This window comes from Sminthopsis crassicaudata, chromosome 3 (genome assembly GCF_048593235.1).
Source record: "Sminthopsis crassicaudata isolate SCR6 chromosome 3, ASM4859323v1, whole genome shotgun sequence".
Taxonomy (NCBI): Eukaryota; Metazoa; Chordata; class Mammalia; order Dasyuromorphia; family Dasyuridae; genus Sminthopsis; species Sminthopsis crassicaudata.
The window spans coordinates 117,191,868-117,214,531 of NC_133619.1; the positions used below are offsets into that span (position 1 = coordinate 117,191,868).

Consider the following 22,664-nt stretch of genomic DNA (forward strand, 5'->3'; position numbering starts at 1 on the left):
TGTGGCAGCCCTTTTCATAGTGGCTAGAAGCTGGAAGATGAATGGATGTCCATCAATTGGAGAATGGTTGGGTAAACTATGGTATATGAATGTTATGGAATATTATTGTTCTATAAGAAATGACCAACAGGAGAAATATAGAGAGGCTTGGAGAGACTTACATCAACTGATGCTGAGTGAAACGAGCAGAACCAGAAGATCATTATACACTTCAACAATGATACTGTACGAGGATGTATGCTGATGGAAGTGGATTTCTTCAACATAGAGAAGAGCTAATCCAATTCCAATTGATTAATGATGGAAAGAACCAGCTACATCCAGAAAAGGAACACTGGGAAATGAATGTAAACTGTTATTTTTACCTTCTGAATCCAATTCTTCCTGTGCAACAAAAAATTCGGTTCTACACACATATATTGTATCTAAATTATACTGTAATATATTTAACATATATAAGACTGCTTGCCATCTGGGGGAGGGGTTTGGGGGAGGAAGGGAAAAAATCTGAATAGAAGTAAGTGCAAGGGATAATGTTGTAAAAAATTACCCATGCATATGTACTGTCAAAAAATGTTATAATTATAAAATAAAATAAAAATAAATTTAAAAAAAAAAAAAAAAAAAAGAATTATATGGGGATTAGACAAAGATGCTCCTTTAGAGGAGATCATAAGACGCTGTGCTACAGTGGGAACAAATGCTTTTTACACCCGGACAATGATGAACGTGGAAAGGCAGGGTCCCTCCTGGCAAGGGACTTCTAGAGAAACTCGGAGATGTTTTCAATGTGGAAAAATTGGGCATCTAAGAGCTCAGTGTAGGTATGGAGATACAGTGAGAAGACAGGGTGAAAGAAGACCTAAAACCCCATGTCCAAAATGCAACAGAGGACTCCATTGGGCATCAGAGTGTAGAATAATTCAGGGAAATGGGATGAGGGGCCCAGGTCCAGGGCCCCAGGCAAAAAAGACTTGGGGCATGATGGCAGCTGATGTTACATCCAAAGAACCTTTAGAAGGCCAGGACTCTGATTTAATCAACCAGCAGAAAAGCAATCACATGGCAGAAAGGGATTACCTGATAAGTGAGCCAAAAGGCAATCAGATTGCAAAAATGGATTACACTTGGGGAGAATACAGGCCTTTTAAACCAACAGGGCTGTATCCAGTGCGAACAATTTCAATGTAATTGCCAGATGATGAGAAGAGATTTAGAAAGTGGTAAATAGAAGAAAATTAGATAGGTTAACTGCCTGGGAGAGAGGGTTTGCTAGTATTTTAACAGACAGAAGAAAACAGATGAAGAAGGAATCAGATGGGTGCCAACGAGTCATATTCGCCTTATCCATCAGAGAGAGACAGAAAAAGAGAAAGACCTCAAAATAAAGGAGAAGATCTAAGAAACATCTGACACTGAAAGAGCATGGATAATAAGAAGACTGTTAAAGAACTTTAAAACCAGCAGGAATCATTGGACTTCCTCACACAAGATGAGACTAATGGACAATGGACTTATGGACATTTATAAATTTTCAATTTATGATTATGTTATATACTTCTAGCATGTGTTATGTTACTATGTTACTATGTGCTTATGTAATTTATGTAATTATCTGTAATACTTCCCATATTGATGGATTTATGTTTCAAGGTCATTTATGTAATTATCTGTAATACTTCCCATATTGATGGATTTATGTTTCAAGGTCATGACTGTCCTATGTTCTAAATCAAAAGAAAGGGGGAGATGTTAGGATTACTAAGTGAGAACTCAGGTTGTCTGGACAGTGACAAGGTGAGAATTCAGGTTTTCTGGACAATTACAAGGTGAGAACTCAGGTTGACTTGATAGAGGGGGCAAGCTCATTGGCTGGGGTGGTTCTTCCCAGAAGCCCTTGCATTATCCCACGCCCATTCTCTGGGAGGATAAAAGACACAATATTGGGCCTGGAGAGCAGATCGGCCTGGAGAAGGATAAGAGCTGGAGGAGATTCAGAGCCAGGATTCAAGAAGGAAGACTCTGCATTGCATCAGGCTTGACGGGGCTCTCTGCAGGAAGGGAAGTCACTTCTTTGGACAAGAGTTAACAGCAACTGCCTGGAGACAACGGTTCGTTACAGGAAGAAGAATCTGTCTGAGAGATTTGAGTAGACACAGCAGATCTCTTCCCAGAGAGCGATCCAGCAGCTTCTGGAGACGACAGCTCGCTACAGGTAAGGACTATTGTGGCTTAACAGTTTTAGAGATCCTAAGGATGATCAATATGTAAATATATATATATATATATATGCATATCGATATATATACTATATAAAATATATAGAGAAATATATATATATATATATATATATATATATATATATATGTATAGCTATATCTATCTATCTATCTATAATATAACTCATGAAGTCCACAAGTAAAGCAAGGAATTTGGTCTGTTAATAAGCTCAGAGTGTAAGAGACCCATGAGAAAGTGAGAATCTTACAGGTACCTCAAAGTGAACAAAATTTTTTTTTCTAGGTCTTCCATTGGAGATCATTGACACATCACTAGTCCTGAAGTTGCTTTCAGGAATTCAGACCAAGTATGTAACACATTAGACATTTTTGCATTATTGATTGGGAAACAAAGAAATAGTATCGGGCAAATTAGGTGTAAGTAGCAAGTAGAAATGTTACTCCTTGAACATCTCTGCTAGTTTCCTTATATTCAGCAATCCTTAAAGTTCTAGATTTCCTCTCATTTAATTGATGAAGGCATTAGCTTCCCATTGGTTTATGGAAAACTACTCATTATACATGGATTTTGTTAGTTATTCTAAGTTATGTTAATTTATATTTTAAATTAAATATAAATTAACTGAGTCCTACTATACTGAGTCCTAAAATACTGAGTCCTACTAAACGAAAAAAGAACATTAAAAAGTTGCTGATGCATAGAAAAAAATATAAGTTTTGAGAAACAGGGTAAGAGTAGGTGTTCATTGGAGTAGGACTTAGTCTAAACAGGAAGTGATGAAAGATGTTTATTGCACCACTGGGAAAGAAAAATATTAAATCCAGAGAGAACACTAAGGAAGGACAAAGGGCTTATTGTATGGAAGGGAACAGCAGCATCTTTGGAGGGAGGACAACATATTATATAGTAATAAAATCACCAATGCTATTTGGGACACAAGCCATTTTTTAAGAAGCATAACTTTTTTTCTAGTCCTATATTTTACGTAGTTTGTTGGCTTGGTAAAACCTCAGTGTTTTCCAAGCAAAATCACATTGTTGTTCCTATAATTTAACCACTGTTGTGAAATGTTAACATTTCACAGATCTTATTCAATGGGAGAGCAATGAAGTAGTCGATATTTAAATTGATAATTACTAATACTTTTACATTTATAAAGCATTTTTCTCACAATAGACTTGTTTGATATGTAGTATAAATATGGTGATAAGTACCTGCTCACACCCACTCACTCATACCCATAGGAAACTGAGGATAACTGAAGCTCTCAGAGTTTAATGGCTTGCTCGGGGCCTTACAGCTAGTAAGTATCCAAGTCTAATTTGAACCTCAGTTTCTTGACTCTAAGTACAATAACACTAACCATTATTTTGTGCTGCTTTAAGTGAAGAGATGAAACTGTTTCTATAGTCATAAAATGAAAAAAAAAAGTATAATCCAAAGAATTTATGGAAATAATAATCCCATCTATTGCTGAATATCACACAGTCTCAGACTTGGAAGGGACTTCAGAAGTCAACTAGTCTACTCACACCTGAAAAGGAAATCTAATGAACAGCCACCTTCTCCTACCCCTACCCCTTACAATGATAAAGAACTCATTGTCCCCTAAGGTAGCCCATCCTACTTTTGAACAGCACTAATTGTTGGAAATTTTGTTCATTACATTCAAATAATCAAGTAGATTTGTGACCTCAGTGATGTGAATTCTTTCCATTACATTTGAATAATCAAGTAGATCTGTGATCTCAGTGATAGATATTTCCTTCTATGTTGCAAAACTACTCATCTGACTATCATAAATGCTCCTTTTCCACTTCTTCCCATATATTCATCAGAAAAGAGGTCTTTTTATGTGTTAGGGCTCTTTCTTGCTTTTTCCTGATGTTGTGAATAAACATAAAACTTCTTCATTGATAATTCCTTGCTCTTATCTCATGATCAACTCAATTTTTTTGCTTATTTTTCCAATCATATCCTTTACTCAAGGGGAGTTTCCATTCCCATCCTAGGAAAATTATAGAACCACTCTTAATCACCTATCCTCTTTCAAAATTCCTTATTTAACAATCAACAAACTGTCTCTCCCCGAAACTCTTTCATAATTCCTTATCTAATACATGTTATAGATTGCTCAATCAACAAGCATTTAATAAGTGTGAAAAAGCAGTTGTATAACAAAAAGTAGGCTTTTGTTTCAGAAAAATGTTTAGGGTTATCAAAAAACTTTGTATTTTTCTAAGAGTATTCTAGCGTACTCTCCTCTTCCCATTTAATTCCGAACCCAACCCAAGTCCAAGATAATATATCTACAATAAGTGTATCTTTGAGGTGTTTGAGTTGGCTTAGATGTCAACCAAACCATGAAGTTTTCCATATTTCCCTAGTTTTAAGTGATGTCTTTCTACTTAAATATCTTTCTTTGATCCAAAAATGGATGTGGCATGTGCATATGCTGAATAATTACCTCTTCAATTTTGGGGGGATTGGTTAAATATATCGAATATGTCCTGAGTTGAAATCTCTGAACACAGGTGGAATGGTCTAGTGGAAAGCATTGTCACTTAAAATTTCAAATATTGAGTTCTCCACCTAACATGAATCCCTCACTTTCTATTACAGATACATAACTTGAAAGTTTGAAATGGCTTCGCTGGTCATCTGTATCAGCAATAGCAGAAATTCCATCTAAAATATTTGACAAGTGATCCTAGAGCCTCTACTTGAAGATCCCCAGTGATGGAGAATATATTACATATTGAATTAGCATGTTCTAACTGCCTAATGACCTCAAAAGACCACTTAAATCACTCAAGGCTACCGATGTACCCACTGAGTACTGATGTCAGATTTCTGATAAGTTCTTTGTAAAATGTTATAGAGATGTGATAGATTACTCTTACCTCAAGATAGGAAAAAGGACCCACATGTGCAAAAATGTTTGTGGTAGCCCTTTTTGCAGTGGCAAGAAACTGGAAACTGAGTTGATGTCCATCAGTTGAAGAATGGCTATGGTATATGGATGTTACAGAATATTATTGTTCAGTAAGAAACAATCAGCAGGGTGATTTCAGAGAGGCCCGGAGAGACTTACATGAACCGATTCTAAGTGAAATGAGCAGAACCAGGATATTGTAGATGGCAACAACAAGACTATATGATGATCAATTCTGACGGATGTTAACTCTTTCCAACAATGAGATAATTCAGACCAATTCCAATAGTCTTGTGATGGAAAGAGCCATCTGTATCCAAAGAGAGCATCTGCATGCACTATGGGGACTGAATATGGATCACAAAATAGTATTTTCACTCTTGTTGTTGCTTACATTTTGTTTTTTCTCTTTTTTTCCCTTTTTGATCTGATTTTTCTTGTATAGCAAGATAATTGTGGAAATATGTATAGAAAAATTACATGTGTTTAACATATATTGAATTATTTGCCATCTAGGGGGGAAGGGAAAGAAAAGTTAAAATGAAGAAGGAATTACTACTTTTTCTTCTGCATTTCAAACTAGTAATAGCAGTAATGATTTCTGGTTGAAAACACTGGTTTCATTCTATCTGCTGTAAGAGAAGTTACTTAGTAAATAATTTTGATGTTTACTTGCAGAACTCAAATAGGGTTCTGAATATCTGACAAGCCAAGAAGTAGTCCACTGGACAGTCTTGCCTGTTATGTTGACTTTGTTTTGGCAGGAAGAAATCTCTCTGAAAGAACTTCTAAAGTGCAGGTCACAGAAATCCATTTTCAATACATCCAAATCAAGATACTAGGTTCAATTGGAAGTGATTAGAACTGGTCAGCAAAAAGTGATTAGAGTAAGTCAAACTCCTTCCTCCCCATCCTCAGACTCAGCCTTGGAAAGAGTAGCTCATTTCCCAAAGATATCATTATCAATAATCAATTGTTACAGAGATGTTCCTGACAAACATTTCTGGGGGTACAGCACCGTTTTCCTCAGCAGCCACAGTTCCTGTCATCAACATCCTTATCACTGTTACATAGTAAACATCAAAATTAGAATATAATTTTATTACTGATTATTCATAAAATATTAATGACATCTAAGTATAATTTATCATATATAAATGTCATTTATATTTTTTTATGTAATGTTATAATTATAATTATTAGTAAATTAATAAAATTAGAATAAGAAAGATGTACTATCTGCTTTGCTGCTGTACCTTAAGAATCACTAATTCTTTTCATCTGACTCGCAGGTAAAATCTTCTATAAGTATTGTCTACCTCATTAGAATGTGAACTCCTGGAGAACAGAAATTGCCTTGCTTTTCTGTTTGCTTCCTTGGTACTTATTTAAGTGCTTTACTCATAGTAAGCACTCAATGCTGTTTCATTAATTATTGCATGTATAAATTTAGATACTCATTTATGTAGTATTGTCATCAGAAGTAGTACTTATTACTCTTCTCTGGTTCTGTCTCCTCCCATGTCTTTAATGTTTACGCTACTCTTAAGTATTCTGAATGGTATAATTATTTTTATATTAAATCTAATATATGCATACATATTTATACAATTATCTTGCTGCACAAGAAAAATAAAATCAAACAGGAAAAAAAATGAGAAAAAAAAATAAAATGCAAGCAAACAACCACAAAAAGAGTGAAAATGGTATGTTGTGAACCACATTTAGTCCCCAGTCCTCTGTCTCTGGGAGTAGATGGCTCTCTTTATCACAAGATCATTGGAGCTAGTCTGAATAATCTCACTGTTGAAGAGAGCCATGCCCATCAGAATTGATCTGAATGTTATGATTATCTGTGAACATATTATCTACCTCCCCTTTCTAGACATAAACAAGTTGATTTGAGGGCAGAGATTGCGATCTTTCTCTGCTTATTTATTCTTAGAGCTAAGTTTGATTCCTTGCATAGTAAAACATGCATAGGTAAAATTCATTTTAGTCATATAAATAAAATAGAGCTGAAAATTCTGAAACTTTTTCTGAGGTCTTTTTCTGAAAATTATTACACTGTTTAGACAACTGATTAATTTTTAATGGCTATATTCTCACATGTTCCCACAAGTTCTCATTCCTAGTCAAGAGGTTTTGCATTTATTGTTCAGTACATTAAACCTGAGAGTATGTTTCATTTGGATCCATTTCTACTACCCTGGAAAGATGTAGTACTTTTCTCATCACAGCATTTCTAGACTAATTTTCTTTTTCGTTCCAATCATCATAGAAAATATGTGAAGATGTTGGGATCCTTTGTGCATTTTTCATTCTGAAACAAAAGAGAAGTTAATTTTCTGGTGCAAATCCTGCTTTGTTTTGTTTTGTTTTTTTCAATTACTATATACACAAATGGTCAAGGGTTTCATAACAAAGGTTTAATTATAATAGTTAATAACTATGCTTTCCAGAGTGTCTGAGTCATCCACAGTAATAATTAGGGAGTTTTGTTCCATACAAAATGCTTTATTTAACCTTCATGCCTTCATTCAGATAATTATACAAATGCATACATTTAAAGGGTTAAATTCTATTTCAGTTCACAGCTCAATTCATAGGAAAGTTGAATACAGAAAAGCAATGCACCAACAGAATATGTCTGAGACACCATTAAAAACGATAACACTTGTTCATTTAAATCTCTGAGAATAGACTGGAATAATCATCCTCTGACAGAATTTCATTAGGAGGGTCTCCCTTTACATTATCATAGGGCAAAATCACCATTTTACAGTAAAAGGAAAAAAAAGCTCTGAGTATATTTACAATACATACACTATACATAAATACAAGAACAACACTTACATAATATTAATAAACTTATAACAGGTGTTGTCTAAACACTACATAGTATATAAATGCAGAGGAAACTATTGGGAAATTAGATCTTTAGATGAGCTTTTAAGAAATAAATTTCTTTGCAATTAAAAACCCTCTGAACAGAAAACAAAAGAAGATTCAAAGAATTAATACATTTGCTTTCTAGTCTCACAGGGGAATTTTATCCTTTGATATGGGGCCATCTTTTTAATGGGCTTTGAGAAAAAGTTTTTCTCTACATCCCAGCAAAGTGATTCAGGTGCTGTGCATCTTTTCAATTCCTTGTTCAGAGGCTCCAATCCTAGAATGAAAATTTTCAAACTATGTTTTTTTTTTTTTTGTTTGTTTTTTTTAAAGATTTTTTTTTTTTTTACACAGAAAGCTCTTATGACCCAGTTACCATATGCACTAAAGTAATGAGCTAAATGTTAAGGGGTAGGTGGGGAGGGTGAAACGCCTGCTTGATTTGGCCAATGATCATGTTTGTTTGTTTTTTTGTCTTGTTTCTTCAAATACAGCTGAGAGAATTGTTCAAAAGAATATGACTTCTGAATTGATCCCTTCCCCCCCACTAAGAGCAGTGTCTAGACTACTACTAATTATAACTAAGTTGTCTTTAAGTGGCAGGTGAGTATCGTAAAGGTGGTCTTGTCTGATCTCTTCACAACACAGTTTGGAGGAGGCTTTTGGCTATGGACAAACATGAATTTGCTGGTTTCTTTTTTTTTTTTTTTAAATCCCAAATGGACATGTCATAATACATATAATTATATATTATGATCCAATGTGATATAATAGATAACTAACACAATGTTTTTCAAGCTGGTTTTGTAAATTCTTCTGTCACTTCCTTCAGTGAGCTGCTTTGTGATGTGATTATAATAGGTTCCACGCAGATGTGGAAGAAAGAAATACAAAGGATTTTTTTCACAGTCACCTTCCCTTTGGATGGTGATTTTTTTTTTCTTTTAAGTTTTCAATGTGACAAACTGTGAACAAACATGTCATAGGAAAGAGCCTTGAATATAGGCACCAGTGCCCCAGTTCAACATTACCTATGCAATGCATTAAAGTTTAAGAAAGTTGTATGAACATCATTACAAACAGAAGAGTATACAAATTCTGTTACAGAAACCAAATAATTCAAGGTCAGGATGTAAAATTTTCCTTCATGTTTTAGGCTATCTCTTTTGGATCACGGAAGAAGAAGAAGGAGGAATTGAAGATTTTGTATTCTCATAGCCATAAAATCCTTCTTCACAGATTACTGGATACTTCTTGATTTAAAATGTGCCTCTCCCCACAAACACAATTTTTGAAAAGTCTTGGACCGGTCATTGCTAACAGCAACTAATCAATTCACATAGGAAATCACTTGTTCTACATCCTCACACTTAGTGCAAAGTCTGTTGTTTTATGCACATTTTAAACACCTGGTGATGAAAACGAGAATGAGAAAGTCCTGATGTGATTCTTTCTACAACTCATTTTTCAGTTTATTTAGGTTTGTGGTTTTCATGTTTAGAAAAATTATTGCTTGTGAAACCTAACTAATAGTGAATGATGACCACTTATAGTAGAGCCAATCTGCAGAATGTTGCCTTTCAACATAGAAGGGTGTTTGAGTTTGTTTATGCTGGTTTCTCAAAAATTCTCTCTCTCTCTCTCTCTCTCTCTCTCTCTCTCTCTCTCTCTCTCTCTCTCTCTCTCTCTCTCTCTCTCTCTCTCTCTCTCTCTCCTTTTTCTCTCCTCTTCCTCCTCACCTGACCCCCAAGTGTAATAGGAAGAAAGATCATAATTTAGGAAACTTGATTACTAAAACAGAAAAAGAAATGACTGTTCTGAATGTTTTCAGTCTATTAGTACATCAATGGATCGATACTGTCAGAATTTCACATGTTATTTGATAGGATAAAGAAAAATAGAATTTGTCTTAATTCAAATGCATGGTGATTGTTAGCATAAGCAACAATTCATGTTCAAAAACTATTTAACATCTTAAGTGACTCTGCTGTAAAATGGGAATGCTGAAAAAGAATGATCACTTTCGAATCCATGTTCATTATACAAGCATTCTCCCTCTCCATTCACCACTAGACAAGTAATTCTTGGGAGTCTCTACTAACTACAATGAGGTGAACATTTAGAAGAATAAACTCCATCTTTGAAAAAAAGACTGATCTGAATTGATATAAAAACTATTTGAAAAAAAGTGAAGAAGAGATTCAAGCAACTTGCTAGATTGTGCAGGATCAAATGCCAACAGAAAGTCAAGTAAATATCTTATTATGGCCTGAATGATGGAACTCATGTCTTTGATTTTGTGCCTGTGGAGACACAAGCTTGTCAGAACAATACCAAACATTCTGGAAAAAAGAGGTAAACCTTTAGTGAGATGCCTGGATTTTAGGGTAGATGCCACATATTGACAAGATAAATGCATGATCAGCATGACAGCATTTTTCACTTTTCTACATCCAGAAGATTTTTCTTTAAAGAGATTAAGAATTTTGTGAAGGAAATACAAGATCCTTTCCTCATCAGGAGTTTCTTTTGGTGTCCATTGCTCTAGTTCTATACCTCCAAAGATTCTAGGAAGCGCTTAATACATGATTTGGGTTGACTTAAAACTTGATTTACAAAAGCTTAACCCCTGTTCACACTTCATCAAGGCTCAGATCTTCTTCAGCTCTGAAGAATATAATTTGTACTAACAAGAACAATGTTTTGCCAGCATTTACAATGTGGAACAGAGGTGCTAACAGGGCTTACATTGTCCAAATCACATCATTCTCTAATTCCAACCATGACTCCACAGTTTTGAAGTGAAATATCTGGGAATGGGGAAATGGGGGAAATGATGCAAGTAAATATGGTAATTTTCAGACTGCTCTGCAAACCTTGGCTTCGGGATAGGATGACATCCTTAAATATTCTAAGTACTCCACTACTTTTCCTATAGGAATGATAATAGATTTTGTTCAATGGAAGATACTACTGAAATGAGAAAACAAGTGAAATTGGGAAAAAAAAAAACACAACAAAACTTTACATTTAATAATATGTCTTACCAGTTGAAGTGTCTAGTAATGCTTATTTTTATTGGCTATCAAGGTTCTTCCTCTCAGAGAATACTGTGTATGAAATCCTTTATGAGTTCAGAGTAAAAAAAAACAAACAAACAAAAAAAAAACACAACACAACACAACAAGCTGTGATTTGGAACTGCTATTGCATATTGTGGACTTTTTTGAATAAATCTGCATTCTCCCTTTGTATGAATAATAGCATTTCACTTAAAGTAAATGACATATAAAAGTTGGGATGATAAGGATAAAATAAAGGGTTTTGAGGGGAATCAGAGAAATGAACAGATTTACTGAAATTTAGATTTTTCAATTATATTTGGGGAAATAAGTGCTAGTCTAATGAAGCAGCATTATTATTGCTGTGTGAAAAACATAGAACATTCCATCAATTACAATGTATGTATGTGGACAGGCACTTTCAGGTTTTAATTCATTTCTGAAAACAGTATCTCTGTCACCAGGAAATGGGGATTCTCGCTGCTACTCCCATCACATAGCTTCTGTTAACACGCAGCTATACCTAACAGAATAAAAACTCCCTTTGGAATTACCCAAGAGTGACCACCTGTTGGAACTGTAGAATCTTTTGTCCAAGGAACATTTTGGCAGAGGGAGTGAGATACCCGAGAAAATAAAACAATTGTCTGCTTCTCTCTTGAGCACATTTTAAACACTAGAATACTCCCAAGCAGCTGTTTTCTCCTATTCAGACAAAGGCATTTTGAGTTTGGAATCAGTTTCCAGGGACTTCAAATGACTTCATTGTATCTGAAGCTGTCCTAGACAAACCAAAACAAGTGGCCACTCTCAACTCTACACGCTCAACGTGTTCTGACAAAGTAGAACAATTGAGACTCTATAGTAATATGGCTAATTGTGTGGAAGATTTACAAGGCATATCTGAATAGTGTGTGTGTGTGTGTGTGTGTGTGTGTGTGTGTGTGTGTGTGCGATGAAAACTAGAAGCTTCCCCTCCAACATACTTCACTAAACTATTTACAATCTGTGTAAAATTGTGGGTTTGAAAATACTTTTCCACTATCACATATATTACAGAATATTCAGACTGTTACAAGTACAGTAAAATACTTCATTCTATTTTTAAAAGATGCAGTGTCCTTATATTTAATTTTCTTACTAAAAATTGAATTTCTATTGAAATTGTTCAATATTTAACATATTTAAAGTACCAATGGGCATGAGCTGCTAAACATACACATCATTCTATAATGAAACTGTGAAAATATAGCAGTTTTAATTTGTTATGTACATTTGTAAGCTATAAAATGCAGGCAAAGTCATATACAGCAATAGAAGCTGATTTCCTAGTAAGGTAAATAATTTTTCCCCCCCAGACAGCATGGAGTATTACAAAATCTTCCTTTAAAAATCTTTTTTTTTTTCTTGGTTGGCTATCATGTAAGAATATGTATCCATGAATATATGGATATGCTGCTGGCTACATGTATAGAAAAGTATATTCATGTGTATTTATTAGGGGTATTTATACAGAGAGGCAGGCATGGTGATGCTGATAACAGAATGAGGAGATGGAGCTCATCGGCCTCTACATACACAAAAATAAATAAATCATGTTGGAAAGGGATGTTATCATATTGTATGCGCTAATCCCCATCAAACCAAGGGAGATAGATTTTCTTCCCATAAAGATTTAGTAAGAAAGTACACTTTACATGCTAAATTTACAAGAATTATTATGGGACAAAATTCTGAGACTGGACCATGAGAAATGAACATCAGTCCATTCAAAAATCACCTCATTTTTAGTCCCTTGCCATCAGAATGTAACCCACCCTACAATATGAATGCTGGTATTCTTAATACTGGTTAACTCTGCCCCCCTCACACTTTTAAATCGTAAGCTACCTTAAACACCAGAATTGCAGCCACATTTTTAAGCAGCTGAAACCATGATTAATAGGAGCACACAATACAATCCAAGGCCTCTACTTACCAGATTTATTCAATTGCACCTTTGGTAAGCATAATAAAGAGTACTGCATCTTTATCCCTGTCGAAATTGTCATTGTAATGAGTTGATTTCAAAGTGCAGAATAGCTTTGATTTATCAAAGAAATGGCAATTTAAAGTTTTTTAATTATTCTATTAAAAAACAGAACACTAAGTTATTGTGAGTGTGTTTTTCTCCCCAAAAGCTACTGACTCTTAGACTTTTTCAACCAAGATAAATGATCTTTCTAATCATCTGGAAGCTGGCACTTGTAAACACTGGCATTTCGTAAGTTCTTTTGCAGACAATCATCTTCCTATCTACCTTTTACTTAAACTTTAAAGTGAATAAAAAAGTGCCCTTGTTTAAAAAAAAAATGGTGTGGTTTACCTTATTGTTATTCAACTGCTTTTGAAAACAACTGTTCTATAGTGTTTCCTAAAACTGCTGCCAGACATGGCTGCCTAAGCTTTGGGGTGTACACCTTTCAAGATTTCCGTCTTAATAGCCTTCAGGGAACTTGTTGCAAGTTACAAGGAGGATCCAAGATTTGTGTGCACCTGAAGGGGGATGAAAGCAAAACGGGACAAAAAAAGCAAACCTTTCCTCAATAAAGAAAAGAAGATGAGAGGGTCTAGTAAAATGTAAAAAATTGAACTCCTTCACCTTGACACTTCTGTAATTCCCACTGAAGTTCTGGAGATTTAAAGGCATGCAAAGGGGCCGAGGCTCAGATAATTAAGGAAAGAGTGGGGAAGGTCACCTCCATCCATGTGTGTACACCTAGCTCCAACACTTAAAGTAAAACTGGCTTCAGTGAGGAAGACCATGAAGTTTCCTAGAGCTCCATCTTTTCTCTCTGTCATTCACTGTGTATTGTGCCAATAACAGAAGTAGGAAAAGTGTGTCAAGAGAAAAGGGAGACCTTTCCATTCCTCTGTTTGGGGGAGAGGGGAAATGAAGACAAATTCTTCCATTCAAAATCACTCTGCCTTTCATTTTTGTGGCAACAAAATACCCATAACGAATTCAGAAAGCTCACTAAGGTTAATAAGTTGCTATGCACCTAGATTGCCCCAAATAAATTCTAGTTCCTAGGTTTCAATCTAAACATTAGTAAAGTGATACATTTCTTTATTTGTGCTTGATTCCATTAAAAAAAAAAAAAAGTAAAACAAACTACTGGATGTAATGATATGTTAATAAGGAGAAGGGTGAATAGTAACAGGCCTTATCTTTTAGCTTACTGTTCAGGGCTGGCTTTCACTTGCTGGGGGTGAAGAAATTGTCTCTTCTAGCTCCCCCTTTCCAATTGTATAAGAGAAGACTTCATTTAGATCTGGGTTGAATCTAAATTTAGCTCTATTATCAAGGGACTCCTAAATACTGGGCTTATTGCTTTTATGTATCTTATACCCACCTAATAGTCACTTGGGGAAGATAGATGGACCCTTCTGGGAAGAGCAGCCATCAATTGAAGTCAGTTGACACTTTGGGAGGTGAGGATGTGGGACAGTGGCAGCAAGGGAGGTGTGAATGTACGTTTCCTTACCCTCTGTTCTCTTGGTTAGTAGCCATTCATCCAAATTGCCAATTATTTCCCATTAAGAATAGACACAGACGTGAAGAAATGGGGGAGGGGTGATGTGGGGGGGAGGTGTTGCACACAGTAATGGACAGAAAAACTTCCTAGGAGGGAACGCCCACCACAAGGCTGCAGCTCTCGTCTGAGGTGGTTTGGAGTTGCTCAATTTTTCTACTGAAAAACTGGCAGACAATGTAGAGCATAGATTTATACTAAGCTTTTAACCTGAAAACTGTTACACTATTATTTGAATGTTATTTCAAATACTTTTAATACTATCAGAGACAAATCTCACTTGTTTCATTCAATGTCCCCAGTTCCTGCTTCAACAGTCCCCTTTCAGAACAAGATTATAGAGATTTAAAGATAATCCCAAACAAGGCTACTTCAGTAACCCAAGTTATTTCAGACTGTTCAAACACTTAAAAACGAGCTAGGAGCATTGTGAGGTTAATTTGTGCCTTTCCCGAATCCAAGTTTTCATAATTAAAATATATTGCAAAGGTCTTTCTGGAGACCCTTTATAGCTTAAGCTATAAAAAACTTGAACAAATAAAAATAACTCACCAAACTCCTTTTACCTTATGGAGATGGGGGAGGAAAACCCCAGCTCTTAGTGAAAGAGAGGAAACTATTCTTTTTAAAAGGATGTTTGTTGGCAACATATTGCTTTATTTATCATAGACTTGATTCATTACAGATAAATTCATACTTTTGGGGGGAGGGGAGGGAAAATTAGAAGGAAAAGTAATTTTTTTTTTTTTTTCTAATCCTTGATGCCGAAAGTCTGGATGGAGCATACCTGTAAAAGCCATTTAAACCAAATATAGTTTAAAAAACAAAAACCTGTGGAGAAGAGCTAACAGGCTCTGCTGCTGCTGCTTTCCAAGAGTAGAAACTAGCACCATTTCACTTTTTCCTCTGGGAGCATCCTCTTTCCACTCCTTTATTCCAAGGAGAGCTGACCTGGTAAGGAAGGTGGAGACTCCTTCCCCTCTGTACCTGCCTTGGCTTTCCAGCCACCAAACAAATTCTAAATCATGAAGAAATCAGCTGAGCAGGACAGCCAGCGACCCAAAGGTTACCTCAACATTAGAAAAGTAACACGACGGAAAAGCTGTGTCTGTGGGCCTGTGTGTGTGTTTGAACAATTCTTTTAGTAAGTATGAAAATTGGTAATGTGAGTCCTCAGTGGCGTTATTGTAGGAAAGTCCTTTTATTCATTATTGCTTTTCTCCTCAAGAGGCGCATTCTTTTCTTGCCCGCTTTGTCTGATTTTTCATGTTCACTGACTTTGCTCGGACAGCCACACCTTGTACCTCGGTGCCAGTGTGTCTAAGAGAGTTTCTTTTCCTGATTCCTTGTAATAAAATACTAGGGGCTGGAAGAGATGATACCTGGGGGGCGGGAAACTGCACTTGGAATCGGGGCAGCCATTTTTTTTTTTTTTTTTTTAAAGAAAGGCTCTTCCTATACAACGTGTCGGAGCAGACACGTGGACCGGGCCTCAAATGAAACAGTTTGTCCCCTATTTTTTTTTTTTTTTTTTTTTTTTTAGCAGATGGACAAAATAAATCAAAATATAACAAAGAATGAACAACAAGGAACAAATGAGATTACGTCGCTTCCTTAAGGGCCTGGCGTAATGACATTGCATAATGGCAATGGTTTCGTGCGATCTCTAAGCGCCACCATCACTACCGCCAAAGTCTGCTGGAGCGCCCCTCGATTCTCAGTATGGAACCTCTCCAATAGATTCTTCTCCTCTATTTTCATGCAGCTTGCCGGAAACGGAAATGGGGCCTGTTTTTCTACATGATTTAAATGGTGATCCAAAAAAAGGGGGCGGGGAGGAGGGGGGTAATAATCCGAGTTAAAAAGGTCTTGCTCTTTGCCATCAATTTGCGGGAACTGATTTTTAAAATATCGATAAGAAAATGTCTGACAGCTGAGAAAATGTTTACGCTACAAACATCTGTTAAACAGTAGAGGACACAGCATGGAAAACAATGCCTGTCTCTTCACGCATCTGAGTCTCTCATCTCCTGGGCCAGCATGAGAACGCCGCTCGGGCAGCGATGGTGGGGTTACCTTCCGAGGGTGGAGAAAAGTCCCATGTCGGCTTCCGGCTCGGGGTCAGACATCGGGGGTGGCGACGCCTTCCGGGTTAACACTGTGACGGGGATTCAGCCCTGCTGAAGGGGGTGTGGCTAAGAGAGCCAGCTCTTACGCTCTGCGTCGGGACAGGCCGCACGCCTCAAACCAGCATGTGCCTCCGACGGTGCAGCGCCAAGTGATCTGACCGCGAGAAGCTACGGTCACAGTCCGCGCACTTGAATGGCTTCACTCCCGTGTGTTTACGGTAATGCCTCGTCAGTTCGTCCGAGCGTGCGAACTTCCAGGTGCAGCCTTCCCAGGTGCATTTGTAGGGTTTTTCTCCTGCGGAAAACAAAACACACACAAAAATGATGTATCTGTGGTGCTTGAGGAAATGAAGCCACAATGCAACCGGCAAATCACGAGGGGACGACTCCTACCGGCAGACTGTTTCCCCCACCTCCCAAGACCGCTTGACGTCCACTCCAGCACCGTGGCCCACACCCATCCGGGGAACTGAAGCATGCTGACCTGGCTCCAGTCACGTGATTGGCCCTGAGCCGAAGCATAGCTATAGCCAAACTATTTGTATGCACATGCGCAGGAATGAAAAAAAAAGTAAACTTTAAAAAAACCTACCATCCTCAATATGAATAACTAATAAATAACACAATAATAATTAATAAAACAAATACAATAAATAATATATTCATTCATTTCACATGACACTTTACAATTCACAAAACACCTTGAAACTAGGAAAATGGATACAGCCTAACTTTTTTTTGAGGATGAAACTATTTACATTAACAATTTAAAAAATTTGCCTCAGTCTTTAGAATCCAAAGTCTTGGATCTTTTTTAACTTCCACTTCAAAGAGGTAGTCATGAATAGATCCATTGACCTCCGATACGTATTTGCTATGTGATCCTGGGCAAGTCACTTAACTAAGCTCTGCCTCAGTTTCCTCATCTGTAAAATGGGGATGATGACAGCACCTACCTCCCAGGGTTGGGCAAGTCACTTAACCAAGCTCTGTCTCAGTCTCCTCATCTGTAAAATGGGCTATTCCCAGGGTTGCTATAAGGAGCAAATGAGGTAACATTTGCATAGTGCCTGACAAAATAAGTACTCTACACTTGGTAGCTATTGTTAGTATTATAATACCACCCTGTTGTCATTAAAAATAAAATCCTCTAATGATGAATGTTGGAGGGGATGCGGGGGAAAACTGGGACGCATTGTTGGTGAAGTTGTGAACAGAGCCAACCATTCTGGAGAGAGTTATCAAACTGTGCCTACCCTTTGATCCAGCAGTGCTACTACTGGGCTTATGTCCCAAGGAAATACTAAAGAGCGGAAAGGGTTCTGTATGTGCCAAAATGTTTGTGGCAGCTCTTTTCGTAGTGGTTAGAAACTGGAAATTGAATGGATGTCCATCAGTTGGAGAATGGTTGGGTAAATTGTGGTATATGAAGGTTATGGAATATTATTGCTCTGTAAGAAATGACCAGCAGGATGAATTCAGAAAGGCCTGGAGAGACTTACATCAACTGATGCTGAGTGAAATGAGCAGAACCAGAAGATCGCTGTACATGGTGACAAGGTTATAAAATGATCAATTCTGATAGACATGGCTCTCTTCAACACTGAGATGATTCAAACCAGTTCCGGTTGTTCAGTGATGAAGAGAGTAATCTACACCCAGAGAGAAGTGGGGACTGAGCGTAGATCACAACATAGCATTTTTATTCTTTCTGTCATTGTTTGTTTACATTTTTGTTTTCCTTCTCAGGTTTTTCTTTCTTTCTAGATCTGATTTTTCTTGTATAGCAAGATAACTATATAAACATGTATACATATATTGGATTTAACATATACTTTAACATATTTAACATGTATTGGACTACCTGCATCTAGGGGAGGGGGTGGAGGGAAGGAGGGGAAAATTTGGAACAGAAGGTTTTGGAACTGTCAATGTTGAAAAAATTACCCATGCATATGTTTTGTAAATAAAAAGATATAATAATAATAAAAAAATAAAAGGATAAAAAAAGAAATGTCCAAGTCTAATCTTCTAGTTTCTCCCAAATACTAGCACAGTGCTTTCAACAGAGCAGACGTTTAATAACTATTTACTGAATCAATTAATGAAAGAGGAATGGCAACAGAGCTAGACACGATAATAAATGATTCTAAGCCACTGCTGCCTTTTAGCACAAACAGCAGGAAAGATGGCCCTTGGAGCTCTAAAATGGGCACCTGCCACCCACGTTGGTCAGGGCTGATGCCCTGTTCCATTCAGTGGTTTCAAAAGCCCATTGGGCCAGGCCACATCCTTTCTCCCACTGGTGGGAATATGTGTTGTGAACAAATAGTTGGCACCGAGAGCACTCTACATGTAGGAAATGAGGAGGCCATGTATAACAAGAAGAAATTAAATTTAGGCAAGGCTGTTGGCTGTTTCTTTGCTCCCTCCCTACCCTGGGACAACTTCTCAAAAATAAAATCAGATATATTAACTCATTAAGGAGTTGTAGAGATGCGTATCAATATTTTGAAAGTTATAGGGACATGATACATTTTTAAATCAAAATGTCTAAGCATATAGGATTATTGCCTTTGGGATTTATTATTTCTCATTGAAAAATGGAAAGCAGAAGGAAATGAATTCTCTTACACACACACATACACACACACACACACACACACACACACACACACACACACACACACACACACACACACATACACACCTAAACAGAAATGACCATAGAACGTGAATCATCCTGGGAATTCTCTGAGATAATAACAAGAATAGGGCACATTTACATACGTCTCCATAGTGTACAAATCACTTTTCTTATAACAATTCTGTGAGGAAAATGGGACTGTCAAATTGCAATTCCCTGCTCCCAAGTTATATAATGTTTAGTATATAATATAATTTCATGTTTGATATATAATATCAAAATTATATATCAAATAAAAATGTTTGATATATAATATAATTTCAGAATAACAAAAGACCAATGTGCTCTACAAGGTAACTGCCCTGCACGTCTGAAAAAAGCAATCAGATCCAGAAAGTTGAATTCTCCTTTTTCAGGCCTTAGATTGGTTACTGTGTCTGGGTTGTTGTTGTGTTTTCTCCCCTGGAATGTCCATAGTGGAGAGGAAAAAAATCCTTCATCTAACAGTGACATTAAAATGCAATCCATGAATTAGAAGAAGCCCTGAGAAACTTTATTAATCAGGGTCAAGTCCCATAAGTCATTGTGTGATTTTGAAGGAGTAATTTGACCTCCTTCTTCAGCTAACTTGCAAGGACAGTAAAATATGCAAAAGCTTTGTCAAGAAACAGATCTGCTTTCCAGCGTCCAAGGGAGCTCCCAGGAGAATGGGACAAAAGCTGACCCAGGTGTGTTGTTTGCCTGCTTGTCATTCAGAGTAGAAGCGCTGTCCCCATGCAACCCCACGCTTGTTTTGTTCTGTCTCTTTTTGACTTGGAGCATCAAGGTCTTTAAACATTAATACCAAAATGTCTGGCAGCTGACATGATACCCAGGTATTATTCCTCACAACTAAAGGAATGAAGGGATTATTGCTTTTCCAAACTCCCTTGGCTGAATAGCATCCTACTGAACTGGGAAACGTCTAAACATCATGTATCAGACACACATGCTGTACCTTAATGAGCCCACTGGGACTGCACAGAAAAAACAAGTTTGTTGATAACACTTAGTAGTCCAGTGAATAAAATGTTGGGCTTGAAGTCAGCAAGACTCATCTTCCTCACTTTAAATCCAGCCTTAGACACTCACTAATGACCCGATACTCTATGTCTCAGTTTCCTCATCTGTAAAATGAGCTGGAAATGATAATATATTCTAAGCCACTTTGGCACACATAGGAGGAAAGATGGCCCTCAGAGATGCTAAAATGGGCACCTGCCACCCACTTTGGTCAGGGCTGATACCCTGTTCCATCCAGTGGTTTCAAAAGCCAATTGGGCCAGGCCACTTCTTTCTTTCACTAATGGGAATATGTGTTATAAACAGATAGTTGATACACACAGAAAATGATGAAGCCCTGTGTAATAATAAGAAATTAAATTTAAGCAAAGTTACTTCAAAATCTTTGCCAAGAAAATCCCAAATAGGATCATAAAGATTATTGAATTGATTGAAAAACAGCAGAAGCAGCAGTAGTAATAGCACCATCACCATCATCATCAACAATAATTACCTTGAAAAAGCCATTTTGCTTCCAATGAAGAGTGCAAACTTAATGAAATTGGAAGTACCAGATCATAAGTTTGGGAATAAACAAATGAATGAGGAGCACTCTGATGGACTGCTGACAACAGCAGTTCACACACAAAATAAAATTCTGATATAACTGGATAATGACCCTACACAGAAATTACAGGTTAATTGGAAGAAAATATCAGGTTCTACAAGGTTTTGCAAGGGTGAATGTTGAAAATTATCTATGTATATGTTTTTAAAATAAAAAAGCACGTTTATTGAGTCAAAAACATAGGAATATTGATTAATTAGATCAATAAACACAATGGCAATAATAGTTTCCAATTCTGAAACTGAAGGGGTACTTGATTCATTACAAAAATGGCTTGGATATGCAACTTTTAGGTAAGCCATGTAAGTCTTGAAATGTTAACAAACACATTACACCTCCACCATTAAATAAAAAAAAAAGAAAGAAAATATCAGGTTCTAACAGTCCTTTTGTCTATGTCGTCAGTGCTGATGCCAAAAAAGGCAGGCCACAGGCCAGACATGGGCAAGCTAATGATCATTCAGCAACTAACTGAGCAATTAGTGGACCAACCACATAATAGTATGAGAAATTTCTTATTAACGGTGCAAGATTTTCACAACACTTTGTATATATTGTCTTATTCGGTTCTTATAAAACATTCTGAAGTAGGTATGATAGTGTCATTAGCCCAATTTTATAGATGAGACAACTAAGTGACTTGCTCAAGATCACACAGTTAATGTCAGATCCAGGGCAGCGTTCAAATCCAGATGTTTCTGACTTCAAGTTGAATATTCTTATCCACTATGCCATCTGATCCTCAAAATGACTAGAGTTGTCAGTACTCCCTTAGTGGGAGGCACTGTAGTTGGGGGACTCTCATTTGTGGGTTAAGTTCTACATCCCAATCCTTCCCACATCTTTTTGCATTTGCCCCTATGGGTTATTTATTCCTTAGTGCTTATTTCTATCTCCTAACCTTCTGTCTATACACATACTCAGGTCACCCTACATCACTTTGACCAGATTTTCCCTATTCCCTCAAGCTAATATCTTATATCTACTTTGCTTTTCAATGCCAATTTCTAGTCAAGAGTTGTTTAAACTTGTTGGCTTTGCTTCCTCCTCACCCACTCACTTCTCAAACCCTTGAATCTGGCTTTGACTCCATTACTCTACTGAAAAACTGCTATCTCCAATGATACCAAAGATCTCTCAACTATTTAACCCAATTATGGGCTGCTGCTGTTTTTTTCTTTCATCACATACCACAGTGATTATGACAATCAGCTCCAATCTCCTGATTATTCTTCCTTTCTTTGGCTTCTGATTCACTGTTCCTTATCAACTATGCTGGATATAAATCTCTCATCCAGTAAGTATAGATATTTTCCAAAGCTGTCTTCAGCTACTTTCCCCTTTTTCTTCTCTTTACTTTCTTTTAGTGATCACAATCAATCAATAAGTACTTACTAAGCTTCCAATATGGGACTGTCACTTTGTGAGGTACTGAAGGTATAAAGATAAAAATTAAATGGCTCTTGGTCTCAAGGAGCTTACATTCTACCAGGGGAAGTTATTTTTCTGAA

At 36.8% G+C, this 22,664-nt stretch overlaps 1 protein-coding gene and 1 long non-coding RNA gene across 11 annotated transcripts in view; one reads left to right on the top strand and one right to left on the bottom strand.

Annotated features, from left to right (window-relative positions):
* Nucleotides 1-1,678: 1,678 nt before the first annotated feature.
* LOC141560683 (uncharacterized) lies at nucleotides 1,679-8,652 on the top strand. Of its 2 annotated transcripts, none has more exons than XR_012487781.1 (4): nucleotides 1,679-2,215; nucleotides 2,524-2,587; nucleotides 3,486-3,544; nucleotides 8,566-8,652. It is a non-coding gene; the product is annotated as an uncharacterized LOC141560683 (long non-coding RNA). The 2 variants fall into 2 exon arrangements; XR_012487782.1 differs by lacking the exon at nucleotides 8,566-8,652 and adding an exon at nucleotides 4,864-7,411.
* KLF12 (KLF transcription factor 12) overlaps nucleotides 8,372-22,664 on the bottom strand; it is a 536,656-nt gene continuing 522,363 nt past the window's right edge. For all 9 annotated transcript variants that reach the window (XM_074299257.1, XM_074299253.1, XM_074299256.1 and 6 more), the window contains one exon: nucleotides 8,372-17,132. In XM_074299257.1, the coding sequence (XP_074155358.1) occupies nucleotides 16,951-17,132 (182 nt within the window). In that variant the 3' untranslated portion in view covers nucleotides 8,372-16,950. The remainder of the gene's footprint in view (nucleotides 17,133-22,664) is intronic.